The 17601-nt window shown below is 35.9% G+C and overlaps 1 protein-coding gene and 1 long non-coding RNA gene across 2 annotated transcripts; one reads left to right on the top strand and one right to left on the bottom strand.

The window, feature by feature from the left end:
- Positions 1 to 9048: 9048 nt before the first annotated feature.
- Positions 9049 to 17365, bottom strand: LOC133036674 (ADP-ribosylation factor GTPase-activating protein AGD3). The gene is made up of 19 exons (XM_061113310.1): positions 16627 to 17365; positions 15714 to 15790; positions 15405 to 15505; positions 15044 to 15114; positions 14857 to 14919; positions 14432 to 14476; positions 13866 to 13931; positions 13699 to 13746; positions 13482 to 13577; positions 13354 to 13395; positions 12496 to 12711; positions 12232 to 12363; positions 11918 to 12142; positions 11674 to 11760; positions 11248 to 11580; positions 10579 to 10724; positions 10348 to 10441; positions 9753 to 10225; positions 9049 to 9669 (listed from the first exon to the last, which is right to left on the bottom strand). The coding sequence occupies exons 1-19, from the start codon at positions 16669 to 16671 to the stop codon at positions 9555 to 9557; spliced, it is 2475 nt and encodes an 824-aa protein (XP_060969293.1). The 5' UTR covers positions 16672 to 17365; the 3' UTR covers positions 9049 to 9554.
- Positions 16196 to 17032, top strand: LOC133036675 (uncharacterized). Its single transcript, XR_009687263.1, has 2 exons — positions 16196 to 16411; positions 16522 to 17032. It is a non-coding gene; the product is annotated as an uncharacterized LOC133036675 (long non-coding RNA).
- Positions 17366 to 17601: the final 236 nt, after the last annotated feature.

The following is a 17601-nucleotide window of genomic DNA, read 5'->3' as shown; positions in this document are numbered from 1 at the left end:
TGAAATTTATAGCTTCTATCTGGACATAGAAGTGAAATAGTAATTTCCTTCGAGCTTGGCTTAATAGAGATAAATGGAAGAGCTCTTATTTCAGTGATTATATTAGTTTACTGAAATATCATTTATAGGAAGCTAAGTGTTTTAAGGATAAAATACATTGAGGGGCGAAACGGTAAATTTGTCCCTACTCAGCATAAATCATCTATAGAGGATCTTTGATTATTGAGATTAGAACGATGGTTAAATTTTCATAGCGTATCTATATCGTGGAACATATAGAGTGTTCTATATAATTGAGAGTGCAATTCCAACTCTATAGTGGTACAAGGAGGAATTTATAGTAGTTAAATTTTCATAGTGTATCTATATCGTGGAACATATACTAGATCTGCTTATTGGAAGCTCAGTTATATAGGCACATGGTCCCCATACTAGTTGAGACAATATTGTTTGTAAAACTCAGTCAATTGATTTTAATAATTATAATTCTAAAATTAGACTATGTTTTATTTATGAATCTTCACTAAGCTAGGGCTTAATAATGAAGAAAAGAGATTTTAGGGTTTATTTGTTAATTAAGAGACTTTATTAAGTCTAATTACTAAATATATTAAATGGAAATTTTATTTGATAATTAATTTTAGTTATTAAATAAATAATTTTGGCATTTAAGCGGTTGAATTAGAAAATATGACATTTGTGAAAGAATAGGATAAATAGTTGAAAAATGGCAAAATTACAAGTGGTGGGCCCACATCCTATGGTCGGCCACTAAAGCATATTTTTACCATTTATTTATCAATTTTTTAATGCCAAATAATTCAAACCTAAACCTAAAAGGATTCCTATAAATAGATAGTGATAGACTCAAAAGTGACAGCTTAAGCATTCACTAGCCTTCAGTCAGAATTTGAGCCCTCTCTCTCTCTCTCTCTCTCTCTCTCTCTCTCTCTCTCTCTCTCTCTCTCTCTCTCTCTCTCTCTCTCTCTCTCTCTCTCTCTCTCTCTCTCTCTCTCTCTCTCTCTCTCTCTCTCTCTCTCTCTCTCTCTCTCTCTCTCTCTCTCTCTCTCTCTCTCTCTCTCTCTCTCTCTCTCTCTCTCTCTCTCTCTCTCTAATTTTTGAATCATATAGTAATAGAGTACATCCCCACGCATAGCAAGTTGGTACTCAATCATAGTGTGTAAGACTGTGAAGAATCCAATCAACTAAAGGAGAATCGGGCTCAAATCTTGGTGATACTCTGCTACAGAAAGGATACAAGGGTTAGAGATCTGAGTGGAAGGAGTCATTTAATTCTGATGCAACTAATGTAAGGTTTCTTGAACTTTATATGTGTTTAAATTTTATTATTTTAAAAATTCATATTTGGGATGTTAAACAACATACATGGTAGTAAATCTAGATTCTGGTAAAATAATTCACAATAGATAGGCCCGACGTAGGGCCTGATAGTAATGTTAAATTTTAATTTTTTTGTTATGGCCCAATATGGGCACAATATAGGGCCCGATTGCCTTGCTGAAATCTATTTTTTGTTAGGGCTCGATAGGCCCGATATTTTGACCAATAGTGGTTTGATGCTTATGTACAAAATTTCCCACTACCATTTTTTGTGTTTTTTTGCAATCTTACAAAGTTTCACGCCTTTTACTTCCAGTGTCAGACCATTACACTAGTTGTGTCACTTGGTGGGACAGTAGTTGGTATTACCCGAAAGTAAAAGTAAAATTTATGAAAATGCAGTTGTTGAAGAGGGTGAAGGACGAATCCTCTTTCAAGTAATTTTTTGAGGGAGAGTCATTAGCATTTTTGGGTGCACTTATCTATCAGTTGTTCATGCATAAGATCAAATCGGATAAGGATGACGAAGTGCACCTTTACATTGCAAGGATGAGATGACGATTAGGTCGAGCTGGGTTTGCTCTGGTGACTAGGCTTAACATGTTACGTGGACCTACTGAGTTCGAGATTGAAGAGAAGGCAACGTCGGACCCATTGATAGTAGAATACTTTAGTGGGGATCCATCCATCAACATTAGTTGACTGTGCAGCGTCTTTGAGAGTTGCACTAAAAAGGATGATGTTTATAAGCTGGGTATGGTGTTATTGTCGGGTGTTGTGCCTTAAATAAAATTCATTTCACTATAATCAGATTTACTAATTAATATAAGATCAGCAATCGCTTTTATGTTGCATGGTTCACTTGATTTATTTCATAATTATATTTAATGTATAAATTCTATTAAGTCCAGAACATATATATTTGTTCATGATTATAGTGTCGTCAGGACAGTGGAATATAATCATGATTATATGTTCAAAAGTTTAATTCCCATGATTTATCAGTTCACTGGATTTAGACTGACATGATGATCGGCGATAAGGTATATACACCTTGGATAAGTGTTATGTCCTTTCCAAGGCATTGGCAAAGTTTACCAGTATCGGATGTATGGAGTATACATTAGAAGGGATCGATATTGATTTTAGATAAGATATCATAAACTTACCGTTGTATCTTTCTAAGTCAATATCAATGGTTGATCTTAGGTCTATGGATCTTAATCCTGATATGGTTAGGTTCAGCTTAGTTGTATTATTTATGTTCTTCAAGTTGTTCGTGGATGCTAACTTATGGTTCTGGCAGATATTTACATCTTGAGAATATGGTAGTTTAATTGAGTGGGAGTGCTGATCATAAATATGAAATATATAGCTTCTATAAGTTTTTAGAAGTGAAACGATAATTTTCTTTGAGCTTGGCTGAATAGAGATAAATAACTGATGCCTCATTTCAATAATTATATTAGTTTACTGAAGTATCATTTATAGGTAGCTAAGTCTTTTAAGGATAAAATACATTGAAGGGTAGAACTGTAAATTTATCCCTAGTCAATGTAGATCATCTATAGAGGATCATTGACTATTAGGATTGTAACAATCAATTATCATAATGTCTCTATATCGTGGTACATATAGAGCGTTCTGTATAATTGAGAGTGCTATAAATCTATAGTGGCGCAAGGCGGAATTAATAAGTAAGAGAATATACTTAGTAAATTCTAGATCTACTTATTGAAAGCTTGGTTATATAGACCCATGGTCCCCTCACTGGTTGAGATAATGTTGCTTGCAGACTCAGTTAATTGATTCTAATTAATCAATTATAATTCTAAAATTAGATTATGTCTTATTTAAGAATTTTCACTAAGCAAGGGCTTAATTGTGAAGAAAAGAGACTTTGGGGTCAATTTGTTAATTAAGAGACTTTGTATGGTCTAATTAATAAATAATATAAATGATAATTTTATTTGTTTATTAATTATAATAATTAAATAAATAGTTTTTGAAGTTATAGGATTGAATTGAAAAATATGGTATCATTGAAAGAAGAATAAGTGGTTGAAAAAAAGTGACAAAATTGTAACTAGAGATTGGTCCTATTAGTGGTCGACCCTAGTGTTGATTTTTGCCCAATATTTTATTCTTTTTTAATCATTCAGCCCTAAGCCCTAATTGAAACACTATAATAGGAACATGATGCTCTCACTCATTTACTTTTGACAATTTGACTATTGCCTTCAACCTAGATGAGAGAGTTCATTCTATAGTGATTTCAGCCTCCTTCATTGTTCTTCACCATTCAAACCTTGAGTGAAAGAGTGTCATGTCCACACATAGCAAGTCAAGTACTCAATCATAGTGACGGTGGTAACCAAACCCGAAGGAGAGAAAGAGATTCATGTTCAAATCTTGATAATGCTCTGGTACAGAAAGAAATCATGGGCTAGAGATCTTGAATGGAATAAGTCATTATATTCCGCTATAATCAATGTAAGGTTTTCTTAAACCCTTATGTGCTTATTTTCATTATTTTAGAGAATTCATATTTAGGATGTTAATTCAACATACTTGTTATAGATCCTGGTAAAATATTCCCAAGAGTTATTTGTGATGGGTGTTCTGATTGGGAAAGTGGAGAAGACCCTAGTTCTGCCATTTATCATGAGAATGGTTGACGACCTTGCTTTTTTGTACGAGTACCCGTGAGGGAAGATTTCTTTCAACTTGCTGAAAGAAACTTGGAGTAAGAACTTCGTAGAAAAGAAGAAGCATATGGATAGGAAGATTGAAAATGGAACGACTCAGAAGGAGTCGAAGTACTCGGCCTATGAATATGTTATAGCACTACAGTATTGGGCTTACGAGTCCATCCTAGAGCTTGTTGAAAAATTTATGATTATAAAATTGCACCGCTTTCCCAGAATAGTGAACTGAGAGAGTAAAGAGGTGGCACTCGGTAAGGATGAAGTCATTAAATTATTGCGACAAAATATAAATTTTTTAATTCATTGTATTTGGTCACGTTTAATTATTTATTTCATTTTGATCTAAGTCTAATAATCTTTTTATTCTTATTTGCAGTTGAAAATTTACTCCGTTTTATGTCCACGACCTAATGAGGCGGAGTTTTTAAGCAACGTCACTGGAGGTGAGGCACCACTATTTGTGGATATGGAAGAATTGGTTGTTGGTAGTGATGGACAATCTACTCAGGCTAGTTTGCATAGCCATGCCTCGAAAGCTTGCACAAACAATAGAAAATCGGGCGAAGGAAGCTAGAATCTTCAAAGAGGTTACACCACCACAATCTCCACCATCAGAGGCCCATTCTTTTCCGCTGTCTACATCTATGCCCCATTATGCATCTATGCTGCAGTCAGAATTTATTCCCAGAAGTTCACAGCCTCGGGAACTAGTATCTTTTGCCATATTAGCAAGATTGGAGAGTGTTGAGATGGAATAGCTTGCTTTAAAGCAAATCCAGGCTGATATTTGAAAAGGGCAGACAAAGATTATGGGTTACTTGAAGACCCTATTGGCACTCATGGGAGATCCAGGAAGGCCTAATGCAAAGGCAGAGACATAGCCAGAACCCCGTTTCTACGAGAGATGAGTTTATTCTTCCCAATGATTACAGACCTGATGATGTGGAAGATGTACTCCATACACCTCAGAACATGTCAATCACGTCCATCAGAGATACGCAAGATTCTGAGGTACAGGTTTTAGAGACTGTCCCAACACCGGTGGAGAAGAGACCGAAGAAGAGGCTAAGGTGGTTTGACAAGTACACTAAAATGAAGAAGAAGATGACGCCATCGATAGCACATGTGAATGTTGACCCACTTCGGCCCGTTAATCAGAAACTACTACATAGTTTCTGAAATTGGTCAGTGGGAACCATTGGAAACAAGTATTTGCGGGATGTCTTCTCTGGTGTACATGGCGTGGCTTGGTTCTGAAAGCTACTTACTACAAGAGAATGGCTTTCTAACGATGTAAGTTTCTTAACTAAGTATTATTTAATGTTATCTACTATTGTTATTTGTTTTATTTTCTTTAACTAAGTTCAGTTCTTGATCATACTCTACAGCAGAAAGGATCAAGGTTAGAGAACTAAACGAAATAAGTCATATCATTCTGCTGCAATCAAGGTGAGGCTTTCTTAACCTTTATGTGTTTATTATTGTGGTCCCAATTGTTTTCCACGTGACGTGGCATGTCCACATAGGCAAGATTGATGCCACGTGGAGTACAACTTGTCAGAAAGAGGACTAAGTCAACATGCAAAATGTACCAGTTGATGAAGAGTCTGAATACTCAAGTAGGACATAGAGACAACAAAATGGCAAACCATGGGGGGTTTTGTCGAACCTCCATTAGTTGGCCATAGTGAAGCAAGGGCTGGCTAGGCTCCAACAAAGTATAAGACGACCAACTTCTCTTCGGGCAAACACATTTGGTGTCTCTGCAACTTTCAACTTAGACAAAACTCTCAGCTACGAATTCACTTCAACTTTAGATATTTACCCATTCTTTAAGAATAATTAATAGGTTATTTTTCTATATATTTAATATGTAACAAATAGGTGATATCTCCTCATTTTAAGGGATATCAACCTACTTTGGCTTAGATCTTCTGTAAGTTCTCTCCTATATAAAGAGCACTAGGCTAAACCTAAGTGCTAGGTTTTCATTCCTAAGCTCTTTAGATCAAGCTCTCAAAATCCTAGCTCTCTCTCCTACACGCCACTTGCAATGTAGTAGAGACTAAGTCTCTCTCATCTCACTTACTTGAGATCTGCCTTACATTCTCACTATTGTAATTCAAAGAGAGCCACTCTAGAACTCACAACACTTGTTATCTGAGTGGTATTATCTCTCATATCAATACAACTAAAAATGGAGTAGGTTGTTACCTGGTAACCAAGGGGGTGAACCTTTATAAAATTGTTGTATCCATTTATTTACTTATTCTAATTGCTTACATGTGATGATTTTGATCGTAAATAAAACTTCGTGTCACTTGACCAAATATGTGGTCAATATTTTGGTACTTTCATTAAGAACGTTGTGTATCAATCTGATCAATCACCATGGCTGTAATAAGGAGAACTACAACTATAACTTTGGCTATCCCCAAGGATGACCAGCGACGAGATTCAAGATTCTGTGTGCCACAAGATATTGGTAGAGGTATAAGGGAAGAAAGGTATCGCAAGGAAGATGACGATGAACGCTGCAATCCTAGAAGTCGCATTGATTAAAGAACCCCTGAGGAGTATGATTCTGAGTCATTTAGATTTGATAGTCGCACTCCTAGTGTATATACCAGATCAGGATCAATTTTCACGCGTCTTGGAGGCAAATACCATGTCCAAAGAGGAGATCTATGAGACTGACCAAACAAGGCTTTTCTTGCCCGTCGACATGTGTTGTTTTCACAGTTTTCTACCTCGAGTATTCATCCAAGAAAGCCTCGTTCAGTCGGTTTCGTAGATCTCCTCTTTGGACGTGGTATCTACCTCCAAGACGCGTTAAAATCGATCCCGATCTTGTATACACACTAGGAGTGTGACTATCAGATCTAAATGACTCGAAATCATACTCCTCAGGGGTTCTATGATCAATGTGACTTCTAGGATTGCGGCGTTCATCACCATCTTCGTCACGATACATTTCTTCCCTTCTACCTCTGCCAATATCTCATGGTGCACAGAATCTTAAATCTCGTTGATGTTCATCCTCAGGGACAACGAGTCCCTTTCCACGTGGGGGTCTTAAGGTGGTTGATTCAAATCGGGAGCATCTGGATTATATTCATTGATCACTCCCTTGCATAATATCTGCGAACATGTTCACCACGACGTCTACTAATATGATTATGTACCTCATTATTAGTGCTTTGTAAGTTGGCAGGTTCACGCGGTGGGAGAATGTTCTCGGTACGCGGAAATTCCTGCAACCTCAGCCTGCAAGGCTCACATCTACTCTTGTATGGTTGTCAATTGCACCATTATTGTTGACGTTGACATTATTGTTGTTATTTTAGTTCGTAGCTATTGTGATCTTTCTCTAGAATCACAGTATATAATACTAGATCCCCTCCTTTTAGCGTCAAATGTTGGAAGAAAATAGACAACACTAAAAATTGCGAGTATTCGAGATAAACAAGAATACTTCACTTATAGTATTCACCTAGAATGACGATAACTCAAAGTAAAATAGCGAATAATAAAGCAACAACATCGTATATGTAAAGGGAGAGATAGTATATTATAGTGGTTTAGTCAAAACTTGGTCTGCTTAGTCTACTTTATCAAGAGTGTTCGTAAGCTTTTATTTCGAGTTGAATCACTCATTTATATAGAAAGCAAGTGATCATTTGGGTTACATAACCGACCAGACAGGACCGTCACAATATTAATTACACTTAATTAAGATATAAAATATTTACAGAATAAATGAGAGAATAATTTCGATCGTTCTTAGTTAATACTCGAATGTATGCGACTTTGAGAGTCGCATACTGAATGTTCACTTTCTTGAGTAACATGTGAACTTGTGGGTTCTTTGGTATTACTCGCATATAAAGTCTCGAGACTAAAACCTCGAGGTCATTTATGAGATAGAACGTCTGCGACTATACTGATCATATATTGGACGTTCATGTACTGACAACATTGAACTTTACGGGTTCAAGATGAGTTGTGGCGCACTTTAGTCATTCGGACCTGGCACTTGTAGAGATGCGATCTTTACGTGGGACGCAGGGGAGAATCACTTGGTCCTCGCATATAAGTTAACTCATACATGTGCGAATTATGAAAACTTCTCTTGATCCTACTTTTACTTTACTATGGTGATGCGTAGTGTGTGACCATGCCTAAATCACACCTTCTCGCGAGTTCTTATCATGGGAGAATAGCTCTACTGGAGTCATTATTGACACATCATCCTTTTTCAACTAGGAAGTAGGTCCACGTGTCAAATATATATGAGGTTGTACTCGTATTTCTATGCAAAAGATTCATACTATAAGTCTTGATAAACAAGTTCAATACATTAAATACAAATATCATATAAATTAATCACTCTTCTGCTTAATCTTTTAAGAAAATGGTATGTGATATTTTAGATTTAGAGTTTTGTTTTTACGTGATTTCATGTGTGTATATTAAGAATTAAATTAATATATTTTTTTAAAACAAGATAAATATATATAAATATAATTGGATATAGGTTGTCCAATAAAACAGATCAATGTCTCATCCAACAATTGATCCGATCTAATTAGATTTTTAAACTTTACATCCAATCCAATCCAATTAAATTTTTAAACTTTACATCCGATCTAATCTAATTAATCTAATCTAATTATAATTGTATATCCAATTCTATTAGACCGATTGTAATTGAATCAGTGAGTTGTAATTGAATCGAATAACCCCTAAGCATAACCTAGTGTTTCACACCTCCTCAAAAAGACAAGTCCCAATTTCAAATCCCCCTTCCCCAAATGTCATTAAAAAAAAATCTCTTTCATATCAAGTATACTAATTTAATAATTGATACCAAGGAGGGAGAGTTTTTCTTTTCTTTTCTTTTTTTTCTTTCAATTGTATGTACACTAAGTTGGCACATGAGAACAAAAAGAAAGCTCATGTCCTTGGTTGGATGTAGGAAAATTTAGTTACCAAACAGTTAACAGCAACAGCCACAAGAAATCTTCACTAAAAAGAAGAAATTAATGTACAAATACACAATGACCTAAAGCTACATCTCACAGCTTCGCCACAAAAGGAAGCAGACAAACTGAATTAACATACATATATAATATATATATATATATATATATATATATTTATATATATAGCAAAACAAATCACATAGCTCTGGCTTTAGAGCAGCATGATGCTCTTTGATTCACCAGAGTAATGGAGGAACCAATGAAAATAAATTACATGGAACCATCTTCCACAACCAAGTGAGCCCTTCCACTACCACTCAACTCCTCCCCTCTTCTACAAGTACACCCCAACAAAATATTCCCCCGGTGACATGGAGAATATCTCTCGCATTATGGAATTTAATTATACAAATGCAACAAGACTTTTGTATATATATCTATATATATGTAATTTTTTTTTTATCTTCTCCCTTTTCACACTAAATTCCAGCATCTTAGTTGGCTCTTCGGTGATTCCTCATCATCCACTGGAATCGGATAATAGAGCAAGGATATCAGTATCATCAAAGTTTAGCTCAACAGCAAGCTCAAAGGGTGTTTTGCCTTCCCTGTCCACTGCTCGTGTATCGGCTCCCCTGCAAGTTCAATAAAAACTCAGTTTTGTAACAAAAAGAAGATGCAACTAAAAACCCTGACAGGAACCAGATCATTAAAGCACCTTGCAAGAAGCCATTTAATATATGTTGTTTTCCCTCTGAGAATACAACGGTGGAGGGGCGTTTGACCTCTTATATCAGTAGCATTTACATTTGCACCATACTGTAGGAGGAGTTCGAGCATGCCTATATCTGCAGTTTCACATGCAAGATGAAGCAAAGTGCATTCATCTAGATCGTCCATTGTCTGGCCTTCACTTGTACCACCCAAGTTCAAAGAGCTGGTAGAAGACCTTCCCATGGAATCCCCTGTCTCAAGGCTTGGCTGTTCATGCAATAGCATTACTTTGGCAAGAGTTAAAGATGAGCCGAAAGATGCTTGCTTATAAATTGCATTTACATCTGGTTCGGAATTAACAATGTGACGGTACACCGCTTTTTTGTCATTAGTCTGAACGCCCTCCCACATCTGTTGTGCCACCAGATGAGGATATTGCCTATCTTTCGGCTTGCGAAGAAAAAGTTTTTCTGCATACTGCAATTAGAAGGCTACACATTTACTATGTTTCACTCAGGGACCTCTCAACTTTGGTTTGTCATTTAGAAATGAAAAGATAATATTAAAACCTTAGCAAAGGAATATCAATCAGTGTTCACCTTTGCATGAATAAATTTTTCTTTCACTGATATAGAATCGGCATGACTTGGTTTACTGACAAAACCCAGTTGTGGTTTATCAGATTTGTATGAGCTTCACCAAAGGAACAAAGGATAAATGTTAGCCATTTGGTTTATCAGATTTGTGTAAATATATTAATGTATCACATTAATGTATATATAAATATATCACTCTGGAAATTCTATTTTGATCATTACAAGGATTTTTACCCTGTTGAGACAAGATCAATCTGGAAAGCACTTCTCGATTGCAATAGCTCCTCCCAGACAGAATTGGCAAAGGTATTACCCAAAGATTGAAACAATCCAATAACAGAAGGCTCCCACACTTTAACATCTAGTGTAAGAGACCTTACCTGAAAAAGAAAAGTAAACAAAGGTTTAGCTGCAAATGAATCGTGGTTAATTATGACATTACAGAATTGGCAGAAACCATCAAGACCAAGAATATAAAAATGTACTCATAAATGTAAATGCAAAGATGCCTCGCATACATAGATATCCAATTGTGTGCTAAATCAAAATTATCGTATTTACCAAGAATCATACATGGGACAAGTTTTTTTGCTTATATTAAAACATTCACTGAAACCAATGCGCCTTATCTAAATTTTTATTCAACTTTTATATTTACAAATACATATATTGTAACATATACTTCAGGGAAACTTAAGCCACCAACCCAACCACGTGAGCTAGGTTCAAGTCTTTATATAGATATATATTTAATATATCTATTTCCAAAAACCTTCACGTCTTACCCAATCTTCATTATTCTAAAGTAACTCTCCTTCACAAGAATATGCATTTAGAGGGTCAGATTCAGATGTCCGACATAATGCATAACAAAAGACCCAAGTAGTTAAACTCAAATTTTACCTTTGATATATGTACCCCAAGATTACGATGAACACCAGAACATTCAATGCAAACAAGTACACCAAGATTTAATGATGCCCAATCTGGTTCAGAGGCACCACAGTCAGCACACCTGTCATTGCCACATACTCTACGCAAGACATCAATTGGCTTCTCATTTTTCATGCAAGACCGTTGCTGCTGAGAACCTCTCAATGGGCGCTCAAGATGTGCAGAACTCTTCTCCAGTGTAAGCTCGTCAACTGCAGTGTGATCAAAGTCAGAGCTTTCAAAAGAACTACTCTCACTGGTAGAACGATGGTGACTGCTTCCCATGGGACTAGCAGGCAGACACTGAAATAAAACAGAGCACACATCACTGAAAATTCTATGGGAATCAATGGTTGTATATACATGTATAGCAATGCAAAATGTGAACATAATTACCCTGTCAGGACCTTGTGAGCTAAGTAGTGAAGCAATAACTCCTGTTATCTTTTCAATCCAATCCATTTGATCAAGTGCACTCTCTGCCTGCACTGACAAGCATAAATAAATATTCATTGAGGAACAAATGCTAGTTAAATCAACCCTCAGGGCAGAACCACAACATAAATTTAACAGATTCACAGCCGCGAGTTCTTTTTAGTAAATTATAATCCCAAACGTTCAAGCTATCACTGAGGCGAACCTGTAGGGTGTAGTTCTTTGTTGGAGAAATAATCCTGAAACAAAATCTCAGGTCTGACTGATCAGCGTCGACTTTGATTGTTGATGTGAGCAGATTCACGGTGTGATGAGCAACAGACTTCTCATCATGAACTCCACCATGATAATGAGAAGAAAGCCACCTACTTAAAAGTCCAGAACCAAGCTCAGAACTGTTCCTCTGACCTGAAAGTTGACTTCCAGAAGCCTACAAGTATACATAATGCAAGAGTCAAGTTTATTATGGCTATAATTTAACCCTTGCATCATCACTAATTTTCATAACATTTTACTTACAGATGATTTGCTGCACTGTTTTCGATAATAATAAAGCATTCCTCGGCTATCAAGAACAAAAAATCTTCTTTTCCAGTCACCCCTCAAATTTGAGGAACGTTTTGAGAGATAACCCTGTCGAATTGTTTGAACCTGATATAATGCTCAATATGTTAAATCGAGAAACGCTAGAAAACATTAAGATGGACAAACAGTGTGGGCTTGAGGCGGAGAGAAATTCAGATGGAGGAAACATAAACTGCTCAAAAAAGTCTTTTATCAAACCTTTCCCTTTGCAGCAGATTGCATAACTGCCTCTATCATTTTATGAGAACTTCGGCCAATCGCTTGTATACCATCTCCATTAGGAGACCCATTAGAACCATTGGAAGACCACCGACTCTCACGATCAACCTGCCTTTTAAAATCCTGCATCCTTTCACTAAGAGCCGCCTGCTCATAGTTGGACCTTTCTCTAGATTGTTGTGCATAAGTCAATACCTGCAAAATAATAAAGGATAATAAATGAATCTTCCAATACATTTACATCGTAAAATAAAAAACATTTTAAAATCTCAGCCCATCATGTAATCAAGCCATATTGACAGTAATTTGTATTCACTATTCACCACAGAATTCTTCTGGCATGCTACTGATTCACAAATCATATGCACAGCTAAAAGAAAAAGGCCTTGGTGAGTTAAGTTGATTTGGAGCAATTAGAAGAGATGCATCAACCGGACTCAAACAACAAGCAGCAAGAACATAGAGAGTGAGATAACAGGGAAGCTTCTGTATTCAACCAGCGAAGGAATACAATTCCCAGGAGTTCTTGTGGCTGGTCTCATCTATACACAACATAAAACCACTACTATACTCCTGATAACTCTGCTACTTATTACAATCAACACTACCGCTATTTCCATGACACTCCCATTACCCGCCACAATTCTGACCCTAACAAAATGGCCACGGCACCCACCAATTTTCATGATCAGTCTTTCTCCTAATGTAAATGTATGCAAACCCCTCTTAAAATCCAAGGTCAAAACATAGGGAAAGGGAACAATGATGACACAAGAAAAGCTAGCTAAAAAACACAATCGAACATACTTTTAACAAACACAATCACTAAAATTATACCTGATTAATATATGGCTCCATTTGATGCAATAACTCATAGCCCTACATGTCAATATCATTGAATATTAACACACTTGTGATAAAATATGTGGTAACACGAGCATAAAAAGACCTGCCATAAAATCCACCTGTTTGAAGTAGCGCAAATGAGCATCCATTGTCCCGCTAACAGCTTCCAGAAATTCAAACCTCTTTTTTGCTTCTACGTTAGAAAGAGCTGTAATCTGAAAGAGAATGATCAACATTACAAACCCATATGGTATGTAATGAGAATTTCTGGAACAAATTTCTCATTACATTTAAGGAATTAAATTAAAGCACATCTTAACCAGAAAACAGCCTTACCAGGCTAAAACGAGCTTGTTCAAATGTAGATCTTGCATGATGAAGCTCCTAGAATACCTCAAACTATATTAGAATGGTGGAGTGGAGAAATTCACAAATGCCAAACCGAAATATGTCATAGATGTAAGCATGTAAATTTAAACTCTAAAGAACTAGGAATGAAATACCTCTTCTAAAACAGATGCTACATCAGTTTTTGTGCTTTTCCTCAGGGATAGATATTTTTCACGAGCCTGCAGCGTTAATCAAATGGAGATGAGAGATTAATAAGATCTCTACCTCTATAAAAGCAAGGTCAACCTATTCAAGCCAACAAAACTCTCACACTCGCTTGTGTGCCTGATATCAAAGTCGGCTTATTTACTTGTAACTGAACCAAAAGATTACAAAGTACTCCAAACAAGAGTACAAAAATGAAGAAGTGCATCCATAAATCATATAGCTAAAACCACACATTGAAAGATACCCTAAAGTAAAGCTGCAAATGTTGTCACTAAACAAATCATCCATTCATCATCATCACATGTAAGATTTACATCAAATTCCATTTAAGCTATACCCTCTAAAAGGTTATATCATTGCAAATCTAAATTAAATACAATATCACTAGTACTACTGCCATATTTTTCAAAAAATACGACAGATGAGAATTCCGGTCAGAAGAGTATATAAATGAAAGCCAATTAACATGAACACGGTGGAAACACAATCATAGAAAGAACCAAGAGAATACCTGGTCATATATAAGGCTAGCCTTGTCAAAACGCTTCCTAGCTTCCTGTATAAAACAAACTTTGTAAGAAAAATTAAAAAAGCACAAACAGGAACAGGAGAAGTTTGCAGTTAACAAATTGAAAATAACATTCTCCATCCCCATATGATTATCTCAGGTGAAAAACCAAATGTGACAACTAAGAAACATTTGACAGATCCTTGATAGGTGTGTGGAATATGACAAATCAAAAGCGATTTTAATACAAGAACTATCTTTTGGTTAAATACCACACCAACAGCGTGTTTTAATTAATGCATTTAAGCCTGTACACAATTGTGCCTGGCAAAATTTGATACATGTCCTATGCACATCACCAACTAATAAGAAGTATAAAGCATCCACAAATATAAAATAATTAGAACAGTACTAATCCAGTATTGTACCTTGACCTCCAACAAATCAATATTCACAAAATGCAGTAATCTGTCATTAAGCATATGCTCAACCTGAGAGGTAATATACGAAGCATGTCAGAAAATGTAACACTTTCATCCTCCAAGAAAAAAAAGACAATTTTATGTCCAACAATATATGATTAAGAAGATGAGGAGAGTTTGTCAATACAATTACCTGGGACCGAAGAACTTCCTTGTATGTTCCGATTTCTCTCAATGCAATAGTAAATTTTGTCATAACAGGGCCTACAAAGAAACAGAAGTTAACACATAAATTCACAACCAAACCATTTCCACTTCCTCTCACATTTTCTCAATCTCTTGGCTAGAAATATACATCTCCAATTCAAAATAACATTTTAGGGTAAATGCTTTCATCCCTACTATCAGACTATTAGGGCAGACTTGGACCGCCCGCAGAATATTTAACCACAGCCCATGTGATCATTTTTTTTTCAGAAGGAAAAAGAAAATTGCTTTGCAGAAATAGGTACATAAATTAATGCATCACAACCAATAAAACAACTTCCAAGTACCTCCAAAAGCTACACTGATAGGATCATTGTGTCCCCCACCAAAAGCTTCTAGTGCACTTGCAAATGCAATGTCTCCATCATATCCTTCCCCAAGTCCTTCGCTGCAAGCAGAAAGATGAACATAATTAGATTTTTAAAGAAGACAAAAGATTAATTCACTAAACAGAAGAAAATAAATGGGGCTAAGAAACCATTAAATATCATGCTATATCAACATGTGAAGTGGGAACAAAACAGAGGTCAATTAACTTATAATGATATATTTCATAAACCAATTAAATATAAGTATACATAAATGTATTTACATACGTGTATTTTCGGCTTCCTTTGTAAAACTTTAAACTTCTGTCTCTCAATGATTCAGCACTTTCTTCCAAGCACTGTATCTGTTTCACCAAAGAAAGCATCAGTAAACAACTTACTTGAGTAGAAATGCATAGAGCCTAATGCTAGAGCAAAAAGGTATGTAGTAATATTTTCATTGAACCAATAAAGTTTATCTGGAACAGACAATGAATCAAACTTAATAGAAGTCCGCAATCTTCTCATTAAAATTCCATTGTTTTTTCCCTCCCCTGACCAAATGATCAAACATTTGAGTAAACAACAATTTATGTAAGAAGACAAAGTGACGTCAGAGTGTTTCATCCTTTGTAAACCTTCTCTTCATCTAATAAAAACTTCGCTTCTTGAAAGAAAATAAAAAAACGTGGCTACAGATTTAAATTTCGTCGTATCTACCAAAGTTCTAAAGATAAAGAGCGAAAATTAATCAAGCCCCAGCAATGTAAATGCTAAATATCACTATTCATAAATGATCATAAACATTTATTATAATCAGCAAATCCAAAGATTTGATGGAATTAGGTCAAGCAAACTAGGAAGTTGTGATAGGGTAAGTTAAACACGTTCGATCACCACATCTAAAACGCCAAAATATTAGCATTAACTTTCCTAAACTACAAAATCTAGCTAGAGCAGGAAACTTAAGGTAATGCTTCTAAAAGGTCCGTCCACTAAACTTCGTAGCATAATATGATCAAATGAGTCGCCAAGAGAATTCAATATAACTTCAAATAAAAGATACTGACTCGGCTTCCAATAACTTTTTTCTCAGGAAACAAACACAGCATTGGAAACTACGACGCTTCAAAAAAAAAAAGGAAGAAGAAGAACATGCAAAAAGAAAATGGGTTAGTAAGACAAGAATGACGAACGGAACCTGCTTGCGGAACATAGGAGAGTCATCGAGCTTGGAGAAAAGCATGTTTAAGTAAGCGATTTTCTCCTCTCTAAGTTACCAGAATAGAATATAAATTGATGAGGCGCGTTAGCATTAGCATTAGAACAGCAAAGGCATCCTCTTCCATACAAATCTCTGGGCTTCAAGAAAAATCGCCATCACCATCCTCACCATTGGCAAACGAACAAGTTCATATTCCACTCCGATCTCGATCACCCAATAGAACTAGTGAATTCATATTCGCATTATTATTTTACACACACCTTCAGAATGTTAGGGGTTTTTTTTTTTAATTTGTTGGGGTCTGTGTGTGCGTTGGTCTTTTATCTTTCTTTGCTTCCTTAAATTATTGAATAAATTTAATTTTGAAGGTCTGGAAACAAAACCCTAGAAGTGCAGAGAAAGCAACAAAAAATAAAAAAGAAAAATGGTGGAGAGAGAAACCCTAAAAAGGGCCAAGAAAACATAAGCGTTGATTAAGAGCACATCCGAAGTTTGAGAGAGAGAGAGAGAGAAGCCAAGCCTTGGGAATTGAGAGTACAATTTGATTATTTTTTATTAAACCCAAAACGAAAATGTTTTATGTGAAATTTAAAATAAAATTGGGCAAAAATCAAAACTCAAAATTCAAAACCAGTGCGATTCATGGATAAAAGCGAAAATAACAGACTCTGTTTTCTTAATCTTTTTATTTATTTTAATTTTACTTTATTTGCGAGAGATGGAAAAACTAAAATAGAGACCCTTTAAATGGAGGCGAAAAAGAGAGAGATGAGAGAGTGAGTCTGAGTCCCTCCCTGACAGTGATGACCTTTTCAGGATCACCATGACCCTTGTATTACCCACCCAATGGAAGGAGCGCGTGCGTCTCACTTAAGTAATTGAACGGTGATTTGGTGGGGTTTGGTGTTCACGCAGTTAGGCTGCTTATGGGAAGCGCGTGGGTTTGGCGCT

This window comes from Cannabis sativa, chromosome 4, assembly GCF_029168945.1.
Source record: "Cannabis sativa cultivar Pink pepper isolate KNU-18-1 chromosome 4, ASM2916894v1, whole genome shotgun sequence".
NCBI lineage: Eukaryota > Viridiplantae > Streptophyta > Magnoliopsida > Rosales > Cannabaceae > Cannabis > Cannabis sativa.
This window is presented reverse-complemented; position numbering and strand designations above follow the sequence as displayed.